This window comes from Alosa pseudoharengus, unplaced genomic scaffold (genome assembly GCF_046254945.1).
Source record: "Alosa pseudoharengus isolate Yale_2024_CS ecotype anadromous, Long Island Sound unplaced genomic scaffold, YU_APseudo_1.1 YU_APseudo_1.1_scf_11, whole genome shotgun sequence".
NCBI lineage: Eukaryota > Metazoa > Chordata > Actinopteri > Clupeiformes > Clupeidae > Alosa > Alosa pseudoharengus.
Window position 1 is genome coordinate 9619009 of NW_027468576.1, and position 19283 is coordinate 9638291.

The 19283-nt window shown below is 41.9% G+C and overlaps 2 protein-coding genes across 2 annotated transcripts; both read left to right on the forward strand.

The window, feature by feature from the left end:
* Nucleotides 1-1276: 1276 nt before the first annotated feature.
* scinla (scinderin like a) lies at nt 1277-11678 on the forward strand. The gene is made up of 17 exons (XM_076277945.1): nt 1277-1387; nt 3116-3310; nt 3789-3943; nt 5265-5426; nt 5823-5972; nt 6494-6580; nt 6871-7003; nt 7282-7370; nt 7547-7762; nt 8120-8253; nt 8433-8523; nt 8626-8796; nt 9265-9439; nt 9851-9966; nt 10136-10213; nt 10621-10681; nt 10939-11678. The coding sequence occupies exons 2-17, from the start codon at nt 3130-3132 to the stop codon at nt 11097-11099; spliced, it is 2160 nt and encodes a 719-aa protein (XP_076134060.1). The 5' UTR covers nt 1277-1387; nt 3116-3129; the 3' UTR covers nt 11100-11678.
* Nucleotides 11679-11783: 105 nt separating this feature from the next.
* Nucleotides 11784-17637, forward strand: LOC143116674 (retinol dehydrogenase 8). Its single transcript, XM_076277946.1, has 6 exons — nt 11784-12212; nt 12837-12998; nt 13247-13426; nt 15013-15106; nt 15923-16106; nt 16205-17637. The coding sequence occupies exons 1-6, from the start codon at nt 12116-12118 to the stop codon at nt 16442-16444; spliced, it is 957 nt and encodes a 318-aa protein (XP_076134061.1). The 5' UTR covers nt 11784-12115; the 3' UTR covers nt 16445-17637.
* The last annotated feature ends 1646 nt before the right edge of the window (nt 17638-19283 follow it).

Consider the following 19283-nt stretch of genomic DNA (forward strand, 5'->3'; position numbering starts at 1 on the left):
ATGGGGGCGCCAAAGCGATGGTAATTTTTTTTTTTTTTTTTAAATAAATAAATAAATAAATAAATATATATATATATATGTATGGTATTTTCTATATGTAGCTACTGCTGTCCGTTTCTAAATCATTTCAACTTTTTCTCAATGTTCTATAACATTTTAGAGGACTAACAGGCTAGAGTAGGCGCCCTATCTCATAAGATTCCATTATAGAATTTTGACATAGAAGAGGGAGTGGGGGCGCCGTGAGTGCTGGGCGAGCAGATAGGCCTACGAGTAGTGAGTTGCCGTCTATGGAAAAAAGATGGATACAGCAAAAAAAAGCTGTTGACGACTAAAAATAGAAAAAGAAAGAGGGAAAAGGAGATGGCATGTCAAGGGATTCAAAAGCAGCTAAATAAGTGGACGATGAAAGGCAACAGGTAGGATTTAAAGTGATGACGTCTGTACTTGGAGGCTTGCAAATATGAATGTTAACAGACTAACTAGCGTTTGTTAAACATAATGCCGATTGAAACATAGCCTATTCCATTCAGATAGCTAGGTGGCTACCATGCTCATACTGCACTTTTAATGGCCAACTGCAAACAGAAATGTCATGCTAGCAGTAACTCATTAAATTTTTCCATATCCTAACAATGAAGGCTCCTTGTAATAACTCAATATTGTGTTGTCAATGTGGTGCAAACAAACAAGGCTAGAGTCCCTATCAGCCTTATCCATTGTGAGCATTAGCTGGCAAAAGGACGTTATGAGAACCGTTTAGACTCTCTTAAAGTGGCAATGCACCATTCAATCAATAGCCTACTTATCAAGTATAACATCAAGTTAAACATCAAATTGGCAGCATTTCTTTAAAAACATATTCAATAGACACTAATACACAGTAATAGTGTATTATTGGTCTTTTGTTTTGCTTTAGTTTGTGTGTGTTTTTTTTTTTTTTTTGTGGGGGGGGGGGGGCAATATTGTTGTTGCATACCCCTCAAAAATGGGTAGTTGCGCCCCTGGAGGCTACATAGTTAGTGTCCACCGCAGTTCATTACTGGAACTTTTGACACCTCTGATGACAGAGTGGCCACATGAATGCATGTGGATGAGAGAGAGACTTCACAATAAAGACAAAGAAAGACTGCTGTGATGCTGTGCGAAGGGTGTGTTACGCACAAAGTTTCGGCAGCATGCAGAAGTTAAGTCGTTCTGTGTAGAATGGCGTGCCATTGGCCAGTGACAAGCCTCTCCCCTGACAGCGCCTAACTGTATAAATCGGAAGAGCGTACAATGTTTTGGTGCAGACTCTGGACTACACAGCAGCAGCAGCGCCCCACAACATCTGCCCACATCAGACCGAGAGACGGATCCAGCAACCCTTCACAAAACAAACTAACAGGTAATACATAACATCACAGTTGATACCGACAAGCTGCATGTGTTAGCTTACATGTCAATGAAAAGACCTTAGGTTTGATCGGTTTTGTCTGGTCCCATATAAAGCCTAACGTTTATTTTATACGACAACTTTTACTTATAAAATTCTGCAATTTATTTGCAGCAAGATTTGGAAAATCTTGTCTCATCGTAGCCTGCTACACTCGCAAAGAAACTTGGATTGTGCTGCATAGACTACCAGTTGCGCTTTGCACCAAGAGGTTTTTTTTATGGCATTGGCATTGTTGCCGTATTATGTAACAGTTGTAGCATTTTTCCCTTTGCAAAGCTCAGCGAAGAGTCGCTCTGCACACTTTCTAAACCCGTGAGTAGGGAACTCATTTTTTTAGTAGTCTACTTTACTGATTGTATGTGTTATATAGGCTGTGTCTTTTGGCAACTGATTTGTTCAGTCCCTCATATCAGTAGGCTATTTTATCGAGGCTATACGAAACCTAGTCGTAGCCTATAATGTTACCGGTCTACTTACCACTCGTTCTTAAATGCATCTGTTTACGAAAAATAATTCTTAATAATAGGCTACGAGTTTGACTAAATTGTAGCACTGAACTCAGAAAAAAGGTATGCCCGGAAAATCAACAGGATAAAAAGTCCCTTGTAGTTTTTTTTTTTTTTACATGCATGTAAGGACTCGCAGATGAGTCATAGTCAGACCACGAACTTTTGAAGCGACTTTCAAAGATGCACGCCAGACACGCACGAACGTTGGGGTAAATGGTTTCACATGGAAACCGATGAAGGTTACTGACTTGTCCACAAATGAAGTATGGCATTGGGAAGAGGTGGCATTCTTTGCCTGCAATGTTCCAATTTACTCTAAACCCACAAATGTTTACATGTGTTAAATGTTATTGCATGTTGCTTCGTTTGAAAAACATTTTAGGTTCTGTCCTGTCTTGAAACTGACAGAAAAAATGTTAGAGAGCAAGGGACCATCTGTGTCTGTGCCACTGGGAAAGCTCTTTTGAGAAAACCATACACACACCCACTTTTGTTGACCCACCCTTTATGTCACTGAGAATGGTTGTTTACCTTGAGTAAATACAACTAAATTGCACAGGGCATTTGCAAATACAACCAAAATACAATTCTGTGAACCATATTGTCTACATGACAACAAAAAGATCAAGCTCAGTTTTTATGAATACTTACTTAATTGCGGGCTGGTGACATTAAGTTGAATGTGGAGTTTGTTCTACTATTGTATCAGCCATGCACAGTGTATGTTTTGAGAGTAAATAAGCACCTGTGCACCTGGCCCTTCTGGGCGTTGTATTTCATTGTGAGAGTGTGTTCACTCCAAAGGGTTGACAGCCTGAGGGAAGAAAAACAACATAAACAAGGTCAGATAATTGCTTTTACAAAGTTATGGTAACTAGGACATTGTCTTATTAGACAGGTTGCGGATATAGAGTAATCTGTTGATTTCAAGCTAAATGGCCTTTGTCCCTTTATGGCATGTAGGCTAGGTTTTCATAGCAATTGAACATTTACCTTTGCTCCACCACATGGGAAAAGCCACGATAAAAATAGAAACAACGATTTAGGAGGCTAGGAGACTAGGGATGGGTTTCCAAAGTCTAATCAATCTGCTGGCCGTACGAATGCTGTCCTTTTATAATCCGTGATGTACGACGATTCAGCATTTTCCCCCTCTGTCCCTGTCTAGCACGTTGAAGCACCATGGTTTTCCACAAAGAGTTCCAGACAGCCGGGAAGGAGCCCGGTTTGCAGGTGTGGCGGGTGGAGAAGATGGACCTGAAGCCCGTGCCAAAGCAGCTCTATGGAAACTTCTACACTGGAGATGCCTACATCCTCCTCTACACCACCTCCGCCCCCTCCTACTACATCCACATGTGGATGGGTGAGTCTGCACTCTACTTGCCTGCCCCCATTTTGCCTAGTTGAGGGCAGACAAGGCATTCTCTGCAGGAAGAGATGAAGGCTCTGTTTCCCATCATAATCTTGACCACAAGTTCCTGTTTGGAAACTAGTTCACTTGCTTTTCTTGAACCCTCTATCACACAGACACTGTTCTACTTCCTTTAGCAACTGTTTCGGATGTTTCGTGTGTGTGTGTGTGTGTGTGTGTTTGTGTGTGTGTGTGCGTGTTGGGGGTAAATTTGTGTAGTGTGTCAACATATACATGTTAACCAAAGGGGCCCTTTGGTTAACATGTTGACACACTACACAAATTTACCCCCAACACGCACACACACACACACACACACACACACACACACACACACACACACACACACACACACACACACACACACACACACGCGTACATGCACACAAACTCTCAGGTCTTGTGTTGATGTTTGATGTTGGTGCCCTAGGTAATGAGTGCTCCCAGGATGAGAGTGGTGCTGCTGCCATCTTTGCCACTCAGCTGGATGACTCCCTGGGAGGTGGCCCAGTTCAGTTCCGGGAGGTCCAGAACAATGAGTCTCTCACCTTCATGGGCTATTTTAAGTCTGGGATCAAATACAAGGTTAGAAACATAGTACTCAGTTGTCACAGTAACATATTTTTCAAAAGTGGTTATTCATAATAGTCAATGTAAAGACTTATTGATTTAACCACGCTAACTAAAACCCAAAGTTTGTCTTTTGTGTAACTCAAATGCGTAGCAATTCATATATACATGGAGATCCAGTGTTTTTCACTGGAAGGAGTACATGGTGGACCATTTTTGAAAGAATAAAGATATACTTAAGAAATGGTTATTTGAAGGGTGTTAGGCTATTTAAGGAAATGAAAGAAGAAGAATGAGGAAGTGGTTAAATTTCATTAGAGATAGGCTGAGGTGTAACTCACAGTAAAAATACCAGAGATGCAAAGTGTCAAGCATTTGATAAATTATCAGTGCAGAAAACAATCAATTGCCTACTCTGTTTTTGTCAGGTCCAGGTGCCATGAAAATACGAAAAATTAATAGATTTCTTTGAATCTGGTTTGTTTTTGCAAGCTTGTACAGCTCATCATGAAGGCAACATAATTAAAGCCTTGACATTGAGGCCTTCACCCAGTAGACTATTTCAAGAACATTTCAAAAGGGTCTTCTTGTTAGATCTATTTGTATGTGAAGTGTGCCCTCCTGTTCTTCTCAAACTCCCCATAGGCGGTGTTACCATGGTGAGTTTGAACTGGTGGCGTAGTTGAGGTTGAGCACATCTGTGTTGCATTTCTCTCCGCTAATTAGATATACATTTGGCAAGTGAGCAGGAAAGCAGTGGAGTGAGGCAGGTACTGTAGCTTATACTGGTGAATGGGCTTCTGGTTTCCTGTTTTCCCTGCCTGACAAAGCCATTTTTTTTTCATTTATTGGACTAGAGTCAGCGCCATCTTTCCATTATGTGCTTTGTGCAGAACTGGGGAAAAGTCACATGAACACACTAGGAGTAAAGTAATCTCCTGAGAGGAGACACTGCTAACCTTGAGCGCTCTCGTGTTTGTGCTTGAGTGTGTGTGTATCTATGTGTATGAGAGAGAGAGAGAGAGAGAGAGAGAGAGAGAGAGAGAGAGAGAGAGAGAGAGAGAGAGAGAGTGTCTGTTACAGAGCTGCTAACCACAGTAATGTTGTCAGGTCAGGACACAGGAAGCACACCTACCTACTAATAGAACATTCTGTTATGAATGTGGTGACAAGACACACACTACATTTCTTTATGTTTATAGATCTACATCAGTAATGTAGAGTAAGTCAACAGGCATTCCTTTATAATGATTGAGTTGCATGTTGTGTCCTTGAGCTTAGCTTTGACCCTCACATCTGTCTGCACTGTTGCTCCCCTTCGCCTACCCTCGCACAGAAAGGTGGGGTGGCGTCTGGCTTCCAGCATGTGGTGACCAACGACATGAACGTGAAACGCCTGCTGCACATCAAAGGCCGTCGGGCCATCAGGGCAGCAGAGGTCGACATGGCCTGGCCCAGCTTTAACCGCGGAGACTGCTTCATCATCGACCTGGGCAAGGTATACAGACACAATGACAGGAGTGGAAAGCATGCATGATCCATTCTTGCATTTGCTACAGATGACGTCTTGTAAATATTTTATATTCTCTTATGTTTACATTGCTGGAAATTGGAATGTCAACTGTAATGTTTTCTACTTATATGGTTATACCAGGATTATGGGGCTGATCAGAGAGAAGACAAGCACTTGTATTTATACATGTCAGTGCTTTTGTAAATTAAACTGTTAACTTTAATGGGCAAATTGTTAATGATGTCTATTTAGTCAGGTTATGTGCTTTACCACTAAAACCATAGGGTTGGGGCTGTGACTGCAACTATCAGCTAGCCTTGTGGCTATATTGTGAATGATTTCAGGGTTACTGGTGGTATCTTTAACACTTTTAACCCACAGGATATCTACCAGTGGTGTGGCAGCGAGTGCAACCGCTTTGAGCGTCTGAAGGCCTCCCAAGTGGCAATCGACATTCGTGACAACGAGCGGAATGGACGTGCCAAGCTTCAGATGGTAGAGGAAGGAGACGAGCCGCAGCCCATCATTGATGTAAGCGTGCGTGGAGATGTGGTTGGTGCAGAACAGGAAATGGCACCAAAGCACATTGCAGATTTCATAGTCGGTCTCTCTCTCTATATATATAGACTAGGAAATTGTGCTAAAACTTTGTAAAAGTTTAAGACGCTGTAGATGCCAAATGGTAGTACAGCACAACAAAAAGGAGAGACCAAAGCCATGAAGTCTCAGAGAAATTATAATCTGATAGGTGTTCTCAATAGTCACAGAATTATGAAAGCCCCTGGATATGCACTGTGTTTCAGCTTGAATTCTTCTTCAGGCTTTGGCATAAAGTAGATGCATTTTGTTAATGTCTCAACAGCTTGCATGATTACAGACTCCTGGCTTTGCACTGCTTAGAGATGAACAAGCGAGTTAGAGCTAAATAGTTAGAGAGGACAAAACCTGCCGTCTAAGTCCAAGCCATCCTCTCTGATTTGAGAGGAACAGCGTGTCTCATCATAGCCGATCATCAGGCTCCTTTCATGGGAAATCCTTGTGTTTATTTTTAGGCACTCGGGCCCAAGCCTGCTATCCCAGCAGGAACTCCTGACGATGAGAATGTTGACAGAGCCAACAACAAGGGTGTTCTCTACATGGTATGACTGTGCACTTTCTTTCTAACATGGATGCCATACTGTTTAGGGAGTACTTCAGAATATGTATTGATGTGTGAATGCAGTTGTATATGTCTACAGTATATATGAAGAAGGTATAAATGGCATGGATGTGCACTTTTTTGTGCCCACTATTTATGGACATGTACTTGCTGTTGTGTATAGTTCGTACAATGAATAATTATACTCTATATCTACCATTATACAGTGAATCTGTTAGTCACCTCCTCAGGAAAATAAAGTGTCTCTGAAACACCTTCTCTGTGCTGTAGATCTCCGATGCTGCAGGTTCCATGAAGACCTCTCTGGTGGCCCAGGCCAGCCCCTTCAAACAGGAAATGCTCTCACCCAGCGAGTGCTACATTCTGGACAACGGTGTGGACAGCAAGATCTTTCTATGGAAAGGTAGGGAAGAGACAAGACACTGATTTAAAAACTCTGGACTTACACTATTTCAGCTAATGTCAGAACAAACTGTGTTAAACTGTTGTTGCAAGTGCTTTATATGAGAATCAGCTCGCTTTTTATATTAGCCAGATGGACAACTGAGTATTGTGTTTGTATGTTTTTCCCCTCTCTTACAAACTCAAAGACATATTCCAACTGTCTGCAAGTGGACATGACAGTGCAGAATTGAACTGAACGAAATTAAATGGAATAAACTCTTGAATCCCCCTTCATAGGACCAACTGCTAGCACTGCTGAGAGGAAGGCTGCCATGAAGGCTGCTGAGCAGTTCATCAAAGAGAAGAACTACTCCAAGAACACCCAGGTACAACACACCGCTAAACCTTATTTAGCTTCTCATTTTCACCAACATTATTCCAATGAAATATCTGTTTTGAGATCATACATGATTTCACTGTGCTTGTACTGGGATTCAACAGTGGTTGGTCCTGAGTCTTGTCTCTGAGACTTGATCTATTCTCCTCCGGGTTATGTGTATAGATCCAAGTGATGCCGGCTGGTGGAGAGACCACCCTTTTCAAGCAGTTCTTCTCCAACTGGAAGGACAAGAACCAGACCACTGGCCCTAGCCAGGCCTACACCATTGGGCGCATTGCCCGCGTCCAGCAGATCCCCTTCGACACCTCCTCTCTCCACTCCAACAAAGCCATGGCAGCCCAGCATGGCATGGTGGATGATGGCTCTGGGAAAGTCCAGGTAAAAATGACCACAGGACAGATTTGCAACAACACACTTCTATTCCTGTTGCTTCATGCACTTCTGTTTCTGTTGCTTTACTGGTACAGGAAGGTGTTAACACCATGGCCATGAGTTCCGTTTCCCAGGCAGCTTGTACGGTTGACTGTTTATTACTTTAGCTAAAATTGTCTGTTGTGGAAATTAAACAGCAGCTAATCATTTTAATTAATGATATCACCTCTTTTGGATGATGTCCATATAAGATTAAACCACACATCTCAAATCACAAAAATCAAACAGGCCCACCCCCACCCCCACATTTCTAAATGAATAAATGCAGTCTCATGTATAGAGTTGCTGTTGGTTCTCCCTCAGATCTGGCGCGTGGAGGGAGGGGAGAAGACTCCCGTGGACCCATCCAGCTATGGCCAGTTCTTTGGAGGAGACTGCTATCTGATCCTCTACTCGTACCGCACGGGAGGGCGCGACCAGCACATCATCTACACTTGGTCAGTGTTCATCCAGACCAACAGAGGGCACTGTGATTAGAATGCAACATTTTCCTTATGACTGATATAGGTTAGCTAACCAAATTGCAAATCACCAACTGAATGAATGCTGTTTCAACCATCCTCAGTGGTTTGGGGTTGGGGTTTGTACGATTTTCATTTGCTTCTTGTGCTTTTAGGCAAGGCCTGAAGTGCACTCAGGATGAGTTGGCTGCCTCTGCCTTCCTGACCGTTAAACTGGATGACTCAATGGGCGGGGCTCCTGTCCAGGTCAGTGTCATTAGACATAAAAGGCTTTCAACTGGACATAAGAAGCTTATGAAGTTTAATGATGAAATGTTCAAGTTTTAACTCTGCTGTGACCTTTCACAGGTGCGTGTCACTCAGGGCCAAGAGCCCGCCCACCTGATGAGCCTGTTCAAAGGCAAGCCAATGATCATCCACCTGGGCGGGACCTCCCGTAAGGGGGGGCAGAGCCGTGCTGGGAGCACCCGCCTCTTCCACATCCGCCAGGGCACCACCCGTGCCACCCGTGCAGTGGAGGTGAGTCTCACCCAAATCCTTCCCACCCTCCACATCTGGACATCACCATCAGGACTAATGCTCTACTGTGCAGGCCACAGATATCAACTATCAGTGGGGATCATCTGGATAGAATTACATTTAGCTCTCAGATGTTTCACCATGAAATGCTTCTCATATGATCTTAGATACATAGTCAGATGCTTCTTCTTCTCTCTGAAATCTTTGAATTTTTCCAAATGTTTGTGTTATTTCTGGACGTTTACTTTGACATTGTCTCCCACTTAGCATCGCTGTAGGAAAGAAACAGCTTTTTTCTTACGACTCAATGCTGTTAAATTTAACTCACAGCCTTTGTGTGTGTAGACAAAAGATAAGAATAGGACTAAATATGTCATGTCATCTCTCTCTCTCCCTCTCTCTCTCTCTCTATCTCTCTCTCTCTCTTTCTTTCTCCCTCTTTGCCTGAACCCTTTTATCCGTGTGCAGGTGGAGCCCTCTGCTGCCTTCCTGAACACCAACGATGTGTTTGTGCTGAAGACGCCCGACTCCATGTTCCTGTGGAGGGGCGTGGGCGCCACAGAGGAGGAGATGGCCGCGGCCAAACATGTCACCAGCTTCCTGGGAGGAAGTGCAACTGAGGTGGCAGAGGGCAAGGAGCCTGGTGAGTGGCTCCCGAGAGACCCTGATCCGAAGATCAGGCCGTTTATAAAATAACCCACCAGAACAGAGCATGTGGCAGCCTCTGTTGTTTTAAACATTTGTCAGGCAAATGTAGAAATATGTAAATCATACCAAAAATGTAGTTGAAATGAAATAGCAAAAATAGCACAGATGTTACACATCTTGTTAAATTGTTGTTAAATTGATGTGACGTTGGTGTTATGTTAAGTGTCTTCCGATTATACCACTCTCAATCAAATTATTAAATACTACTGACAATATGATAGCAATATTAATGGAGGAACTCCACTGATTCAGACACTTTTTAGATGCACAGCTGCGTGTCTGTTTGCTGAAGAGAAAAACTAAAAATGCTATTATAATTAGTGTCATTGTTATCATCCCTTTTCAGCTGCATTCTGGTCTGCCTTGGGTGGGAAGAGCGCCTATCAGAACTCTCGGTCTCTTCAGAAGACAGTGAAGCCCCCACGCCTCTTTGGCTGCTCCAACAAAACAGGACGCCTCATTGTGAGTTGGAAAATGATGGAGCTATGTACTTGCCCTTTTGGTTTCTAATGATAGCAGCCATGGCAAACATTCTCTCCAAGCTCTAGACCTTCTCCACCATTTCACTTTCACAATTTGTGACTGTTTGTTATTTCTATTCATATCCTCTTCACATCGTTTCCTTTCTCAGGCTGAGGAGGTCCCTGGAGATTTCAATCAGTCAGATTTGGCCACTGATGACGTGATGCTCCTGGATACCTGGGAGCAGGTGGGTTTGTGTCCTTGTGTGCTAGGGCCAAGACGTTAAAGCAGCACTGTAGTTATTTTACCTTAATAGCGACTTCACAGTCATTATGATGCTACCCTGACTTATGATATGGAGAATGGAGTCTCTGGCATTGCACTATGTAACACCCGGCATTGCATTTTGTAATATTCTCACGGGTAGGGGCATCATCCTTTTTGTTGACTTTTTATGAATTGGTATAATGGCTACCCAGTACATTGAAAACTGACGAAAAGGAATTAATTGTTACTTCAAGGAGTCTGTTGTGTTCAAACAGCTCATTTTGTTAACATGAAATGTTTCATCTGAAGTTTATAACAAATTATATTTTTAGATTCCAAACCAAGTCAGGCATTCTGGAGCTGACTTTTTTTTTTACCTTTCTACAGATCTTCCTCTGGATTGGCAATGAGGCTAATGAAGTGGAGAGAACTGGATCGGCTAAAATTGGTGAATAATTGCCTCTGTTTGCACATCCACAGTTTTATAGTATTGTGATACTTGATCTTTTCTCATACCCCTAGGCCTAGCTGATATTTCTGTAGTTGAGCTCATCTAAAAGCACTTCCCTTTTATCACCATCTAAACTAAAAAAAGATATGAAAATACGACCTAATGGTATCTTAAGCAAACATTTTCTTGTTGGGACTGTTAGTAGATAAATCCCACAGGATACTGAGTGACAACATTCCTGTTTTTCCTTTTAGCCAAAGAGTATGTGGACTCTGATCCCTCTGGCCGGCACGGAACTCCTGTCGTCACCATCAAGCAGGGCGCCGAGCCGCCAACCTTCACCGGCTGGTTCCAGGCCTGGGACGCCAAAATGTGGGACACTGACCCTCTGGAGCGCATTCGGGCTCGGTTCTAAAGCTCTTAAACCCTCACCCTCAGCACACCCCAGCCCAACCCACCCCGCATGGCCAAGCCCCCACCCCAACCACTCCTGCTCTCTTCATTATCCAGAGCTAAAGAGATCTGCAGGAACTCGACTGCAGCTGGACCCTCAAGGTTAAAACAGTGCCTTACACCTAAAGTTTCTATGCAGTAACACTGCTGGAAAGGCGGTATACATACACTTGTTTTTACTTTGTTTTTTATATACAGGATATATATATATTTTAGCTAGTTCATGTGATAAGGGCCAAAACCAGAACACATGAAGTATTAAATGTGGCCTTTTCAGGATTTTTACAGTAGTTTATGTCGTGCATGTTTCTCCAACAGTTTTTAAACACTCCAAAAAATGAAAACATGTCATGGTGCTTAAATGCATTCAGTGTATTAACGATATATAACATCACTCAAAGGTGATTTCTGGCCACTGTGCAGTTTCTTCTCTGTGTACCTTGGTTTTTTTTTGTTTGTTTTTTTTTAAGAAAATGTATCAGATTTTTTAAATCATGTAACAGTAGCAGATTTGTAATAAAAAACAAACTGCATTTTGCTACATGTGTCTGTGTTTGACTCATCTTGTAATGTACTGAAAGCATTTGCTTTAACTCAGATGCCTTTGCTCATACTCTATATCCATAAACAAAAGCTGATCGTCAAAACAACCAGAATGATATTGGGGGTATGGCCTCCAGTACTGACTAATGAAGTGGCGCTTTCAATATAAGCTCATGGCTAGTGACTCCCACTCCAAGGATCACTCAGTCTTAAAATATTACTGTAAGCCTGTGGGAGCAGGTGTTGGGGATGTTGATGGGTAATCAGGTGTGTAGATCGCCACTCTCATTCTGCTGACTCTGAACTTGGAGGATTAGTTGGCCAGCCGGGAGAGAGTTTGTGAATCTGAGTGCACATTCTCTTCCACTTTTTTTATTCGGGCTCCCCTGTTTTCTCCCTGCAATTGGGATAAAGCCGTGCTTTTGTAGGTCCGCAATGAACCAGAAGGTCGTCCTCATCACTGGCTGCTCCTCAGGAATTGGCTTAGCGCTAGCAGTGCGCATTGCCAAGGATGAGAAGAAGAGATTCATGGGTAAGATGCCAATCTATAAAAATGCCAATACTGGACAGTATAATTTGCAAGTATGTTAGTTATACATAGGGCTTCGGACTTGTAACCGGAGGGTTGCCGGTTCGAACCCCCAACCAGTAGGAAAGGCTGAAGTGCCCTTGAGCAAGGCACCTGACCCCTCACTGCTCCCCGAGCGCCGTTGTAGCAGGCAGCTCACTGCGTCGGGATTAGTGTGTGCTTCACCTCACTGTGTGTTCACTGTGTGCTGAGTGTGTTTCACTAATTCACAGATTGGGATAAATGCAGAGACCAAATTTTCCTCACGGGATCAAAAGAGTATATATACTTATACTTGTATACATGCTGAAAATGATGGTTCCTTTCCTGAAAAAGATAATTTGCAGTGACTTAGTGGCCAACACTGTGGATTAACTGGTGGAGATAAATATTGAAATCTTTATTCTTGTTATTGTTGTTGTTGTTAATATTATTATTAGTTATACTGCAGGTTATGATAATACATTTTGTTTACACATACATAATATTGTTTATCACTCAATGCTCACTTAAACTTCATGAAGTATCTGAATGTTTGTTGCTCACCAAATATCAGTTTTATGAGGGCTTATGCTTTGTGTCTTTCAGTCTATGCCACCATGAGGAACCTTGCCAAAGGCGAGGCCCTGGTAGAGGCTGCGGGTAAGACCCTGGGACGAACCCTGGAGATCAAACAGCTGGACGTGTGTAACGAGGAGTCCATCAAGGCCTGTGTGGACAGTCTCCCAGACCGCAGAGTGGACATCCTCAGTAAGGCTGACACAGTTTCTGAAGGCATCAGTGTAGCTTGTCTATGACAGTGATGATGATCTGTCAGCCATGGCCTCAAGCTGGGATAGCCATTTCAATTCAATAAAATATTCTGCAGAATTCTGAAGAGCTGTATAATTGTATTATATATTTAATGTCATATTTTATGTTCATATGTTTCATTAGCCTCTGTCAGATGTTTACAACTGATTGTGATTGTGACTGATATGGATGATTCCCTTCTGCAGTAAGCAATGCAGGGATGGGCCTTATTGGGCCAATCGAGTGCCAGACTATAGACGAGATGAGAAACGTCATGGACACCAACTTCTTCGGTTTGATTCGACTCCTCAAAGAACTTCTGCCAGACATGAAGAGGAGGAAGAAAGGCCATATTGTAGTCATAAGCAGTGTCATGGGAATCCAAGGTAAAAGCGCAGATATGCAGGGTTGGGTAGTAACGGATTACATGTAATCTGGATTACGTAATCAGATTACGAAAATCAAGTAACTATAATCAGCCCAGATTACAATAAAAAAAATTGTGTAATCAGATTACAGTTACATTGTTGGGGATTACCTGATTACATTTTATTATACAAGCAATGCAACTTTTTAATGATAGCCTAGTTATCTTTTAATTCGACAAGCTTCGGGCTTGCCGGTTCGATCCCCGACCAGTAGAAAAAATGTGGGCCGGGGAAGTGGTTAAGCACTGCTCTCCCATGCCCACATCCACGGCTGAAGTGCCCTTGAGTAAGGCACCTAACCCCACATTGATCCCCGAGCGCCATTGTAGCAGACAGCTCACTGCTCCGGGTTGGTGTGTGCTTCACCTCACTAATTCGCGGATTGGGAGACCAAATTTCCCTCACGGGATCAAAAGAGTATCTATACTTACTTACTAACTTTACAATTGGGGGCAGGTCTCTCGGCACACTGCCTGATCTTTTCCTCCTAATCTTAATGTAGCCTCTTGTTTTAGTGTTACCGTTTACTTTGAGAAAGTCACCAGGTCCCCCTGGTTGAAAAACATCCCAAAGGAATAATTTTCTCACCCCCACAATTGAAATGGACATGGTGTCATTCAATCTCAGGCCATGTCCCTGGGTCAAAAAAATCCAGCAAAAGCTAAATTCATTGTCCAGGTGTGCCCTTATAAAGGTTAAGTTGAGTTGTGCATGTTTGGAGAATAGTGATCCATGATCACATCCATGATGACTAAGTGATCAATTTTGGGATGGGGAAAATTTCAACCACCAAAATACCACCCCCAAAGTGGAGAATAGCTATAGACTAGATTAGTTTTGGGTGTTTTTCAGACAATGGGACCTGGTGACCTCAAAGTAAATGGTAACACTAAAACAAGGGGCTACATTAAGATTTTTGGAAGAAAAGATCAGTTAATTCACACAGGAATGCTTTACTCAGAGCAAAGAGATTTCTTAGATGTAATGAAATAATAAACAGAAAAATAGAATGAGAATTCTTTCATCAATTCAGTGGTGGTGTCTTTTACTTAGGGGCATATTTATTGAAGTAATCTAAAAGTAATCCTAAAGTAATCAGATTACGTTACATGTTTTTGGTAATCCTGATTACGTTACTGATTACAAAAATTGCCATGTAATTTGTAGTCAGTAATGGATTACATTTGAAAGTAATCTGACCCAACCCTGCAGATATGACATCACATGTCATGACATTCAAACTAAAAGGGGGGCAGATTTTATTCTACATAAGAACAAATATGTATTTAATTAGATCAATTTAATTTTACACATACTCAACTCACCCAATTATATTCACTTATACTTAGGATCTTAATCATCACATTACTAAAGATTTCCCTAGTTTATGCCAGAGTTACAGTAATTGAATTTGCAAAATGGCACTCAAACAATTAGCAGACAGTCAGAACGTTGGAACACAGTGGAATGCCAAGATCTGAAGAGTTGAAAATGTTTGTGTGTAAGGTGCCACCATTTAATGCATGTATGTCTTTTTACCCTAGGAATTTTGTTCAATGATGTCTATGCTGCATCCAAATTTGCTTGTGAAGGGTTCTGTGAGAGTCTTGCGGTTCAAGCCCTGAGATTTAACCTGAAGTAAGTAGTCACACACCAGAATAGACACTTCACAGTATTTCTATTCCATGGTCACTGTGATACAGAACTACTGAATCATGGGAAATTATGCTGCATAGAAGAATAAAAATGAAAACAGGAATAGCACAAAGGAAGAGAAATGGGTACATCATCATCTTAGATCAGGATTGATATTATTGTGAATTATCTGATGTTCTGCGGTACATTCTCTAAATACAATACAAACACTATGGCCATGGACTTCTTAAGCACATTACACAATGTATATCAGCATTGTATAGGCATATCAACAAGTTAGGGAAAGTTTGGCAAGGAGGACCATCGTATGAGATGGTGTAGTCCATCCAGACTACCATGCAAAGATACCTGTGTCCTACTTGTCATTATGAAAAACATCTGTGGCAGAAGGCTGCCACATCCCTCCCCTCCTTTGATGAAATAAACTATACTGGGACATAAAATCCCCTGTCTTCCTTGTGCAGCCACTAAAGGCTATTGCCAACGGGACATCACACCCTGCCATCAAGTAGGATTTATGTGTGTGTGTGCCCTCAAAGTTACTAATACGATATATAGCTTATGGGTAAATTCCTCATTCATTATGGATTTCCTCTCAGGATTTGCCATTAAACCTCTCCTTCTGTTCCAAAAAAGGAAAAATGGCAGCTCATGCAGTTTTAATATCTGAAGGAGTATTGTAGTGCACACTGGAACATCTGACAAGCAGAGAGAGGTGTCTGTACTGTCATTGCAAATAGTGTTAGAGTGACAACACCTTTAAAGAAAATAGCTAATCAATGTTTTTCTCTGGTGCAGTATTACACTCATTGAGCCCGGCCCGGTCATCACTGAATTTGAACGTAAGGTCTACGAGGAAGGCATGAAGATAGACCTTTCAAAAGCCGACAAGGTGACGGCTGACATGTTCACCAACATTTACATGAAAAACTATGGCCAGATCTTTGAGAGCCTTGGCCAGACACCTGAGGATGTAGCAGAGGTATGCATATTTTAACATTTTAAATCTAAGGAATGCATGTACCGGTATGCCTATATATTGCAACTGCAGCATGCTCACTGTGTTTCTGCCATTCCCAGCACACACACAAAATCATCACAATGGACAACCCGCCCTTCCGCCATCAGACAAACACTCTGTACACCCCAATGACCACTCTGAAGTACGCTGACCCAGAAGGAGATCTGCCCATTGACACCTTCTACAAGATGGTGTTCGAGCATGACAAGGTGTTCAATGCCAGCCTCAACTTTCTCAAGCTACTGCGCTGGAGAAGTCGCAAGAGCTTCAGTCTGGAGAAAGAGGAGAAAAAATCCTAATCAGCCACCTACATACTCTATGCTACATTTACATTTGCCTTTATTCGTTTGGCGGAGGCATTTGTCCAAAGCGACTTACAGCAGTGGAATAACATTTGAACTTTTAATCATATTTAGATTTAAGCCACAGAGCTGCAGTACAACAATAGAATAAATTTAAGCTATTAACATTCAAGCATTTTAAGATTTAAACTTTTTATAACGTTTAGGTACAGTGCAGAGAAAAATATAGCTAGGAGTTATCTGTCAATACTAGTGCTAGAGGATAGGAGTGTCTGTATATTAAGTACTAGTAGAAGTATGGAGGAGAAGTGGTAGAAGAGGATATAGAGAAGAGGAGAGAGAGAAGTGGAGTAGGAGGAGGGATGAGTGTGTATTAGGTGTGTGAGGAGAGAAGGTATTCTTGGGAGAGTTGTGTCTTCAAGAGCTTTTTGAAGACAGAGAGGGATGCCCCTGCTCTGATGGAGCTTGGCAGATTTTTCCACCATCGGGGGACCACAGATGAAAAAAGTCTGGATTGCCGTGGGGGTGGGGGCAGCAGTGCCAGAGTGGAGGAGCGCAGGGGCCGAGGGGTAACTTAAGCTTTTATGAGAGCACTTAAGTGGGTGCAGACCCAACAATCACTTTGTTTGCAAGTATTACTGACTTGAATTTGATGCAGGCGGCTAAGGGAAGCCAGTGGAGCTCAGTGAACAATTTCTGCTTGTTTGTTCTGTACAGAGATCTGTGTTCCTTAGTTATTCTTTGTAAGTTGACATTTTATATTTCTCCTTGTTTTTTGATTGAACTCCATGAGGAAACGAGAAAAGAAACCATCATTGTGATGAATCACAGACGAAATGACCACATACCCCATCCCACCACTCTTTCACTTCCTCCCTCAGACTCTTCCGTTGTCTCCATTTCGCCATTGCCCGTTTAAACAATTCTTAAAGAGTTTTTCAGTGTATTTTAATTCGGCTTAAGATTGATTTGACTGCACACTTTCTTTTGCTTCCTCCCACAAACTCTATCATAGTCTTTCTTACTCGATTGCCTGTTTCAATCATGTTCAGGGAGATTTTTTCATGTTTTTGTTTATTTGACTTAAAAAAAAGTATACTGAGTTCTGCTGATCTGATAGATCACTTGCTCAAACCCCTGTGAGTGGATCTTGAATTGGGCTGTGTTTAATAAAGAGAACAAACCAAAAAGAGCCAATGTAATCATTTATTTCAAACACATTTATTTGAGCCAATGTAATCATTTATTTCAAACACATTTATTTGACAGGGTTCATCAGGAATTGTCAGTAGGACAGTAGTACAGGCCATGTATTACAAGGCATCAGTGATGGTGATTAGGAGTCTCCAGCCATAGGTTCTGTCTTATTTAATAGTATTATCATCGGCTTTGCAAATGTGGGCTTGTCTCTCAGACAAAGAAGCCTAGCCTAACAACTTGCATTAGGCTACTTCAGTATTCAAATGTCTGTGAGAGTAGGCCTAGGCTATGATTTATTTAAATAGCAACAATCACAGGGAGGCATTGACATTGCTATCCTAATTTATTAAATGTAATAATTTTTAACTCGCTTTGAATATTTAATTCTCAAAGTTTCAATTATCCCACCTGTGACATCTATATCTTTCAAGCTGACATTTCAGACGTAGGCTACCTGCGCTTGCACACTAGGCTGGGTGCCTGATCTGGTGAAAGCCAGACTAGGCCTACTTGCACACACTTTCACTTTAGAATGGTGTGTGAATGATTGAGGGATAACAACCGTGAACACAAGTTTCAAAATAAAAAAAAGATATTTCGTTTATTTTTCTGAAGAGACGCATATTTTCCCCTTGGGATCTACAATATCATGGTCTCTACGGATATTAGGCCTAATGTTGCGGTATCCATTCTACCAAAGAAAAAAATAAGACCTTGCGAATGAAATTCAATAGGCTACTTTTAAGGCCTTAATTTGACAATAATGTAATTAAATGTAAGACTTTTTCAATACGTCTAAGAACCCGCGGGCAGACCTACCATAGCCTACTTGCCATGTGTGTTAATTCAAACATTTCCCTTCTTGGTTCGGTACAGCAGCAGCCGATAGATGGCAGCAAAGGGCACATACAGCAAATACCACAGTATTTATAACAACATTGTCCAATAACATGACCAGCTGCCACATACCTTTGTGCAGGGGCGCAGCTACCCATTTTTGAGGGGTATGCAACAACAATATTGGCCCCCCCCCCAAAAAAAAAAAAAAAAAAAAACACAAACAACTAAAGCAAAACAAAAGGCCAATAATTTACACTATTACTGTGCATTAGTGTCTATTGAATATGTGTTTAAAGAAATGCTGCCAATTTGATGTTTAACTTGATGTTATACTTGATAAGTATTGATAAATGATGCATTGCCACTTTAAGAGAGTCTAAACGGTTCTCATAACGTCATTTTGCCATAAGGCTGATAGGCACTGTTTGTTTGCACCACATTCAACACAATATTAAGTTATTACAAGGAGCCTTCATTGTTAGGATATGTAAACATGTAATGAGTTGTTGCTAGCATGACATTTCTGTTTGCAGTTGGCCATTAAAAGCATGGGCGGATTATGAACTTTCGGGCCCCTGGACCCAGATGTATTAAGGGCCCCCCACTTATTGTCGTATATGTGGGAGGGGGGGTTTAGGGGTCCTCCCCCAGAATTTTTCAAATTTGTTTGATGTGATTTCCTGTATTCTGGTGCATTTTGGGGATGGCCAATACTGAATTTAATCAGATTCATAGCCTACATCCTGATTTGTTGATATTGAGGCAATGATTCCATGCAAAGGCTTGGGCTTCAGGG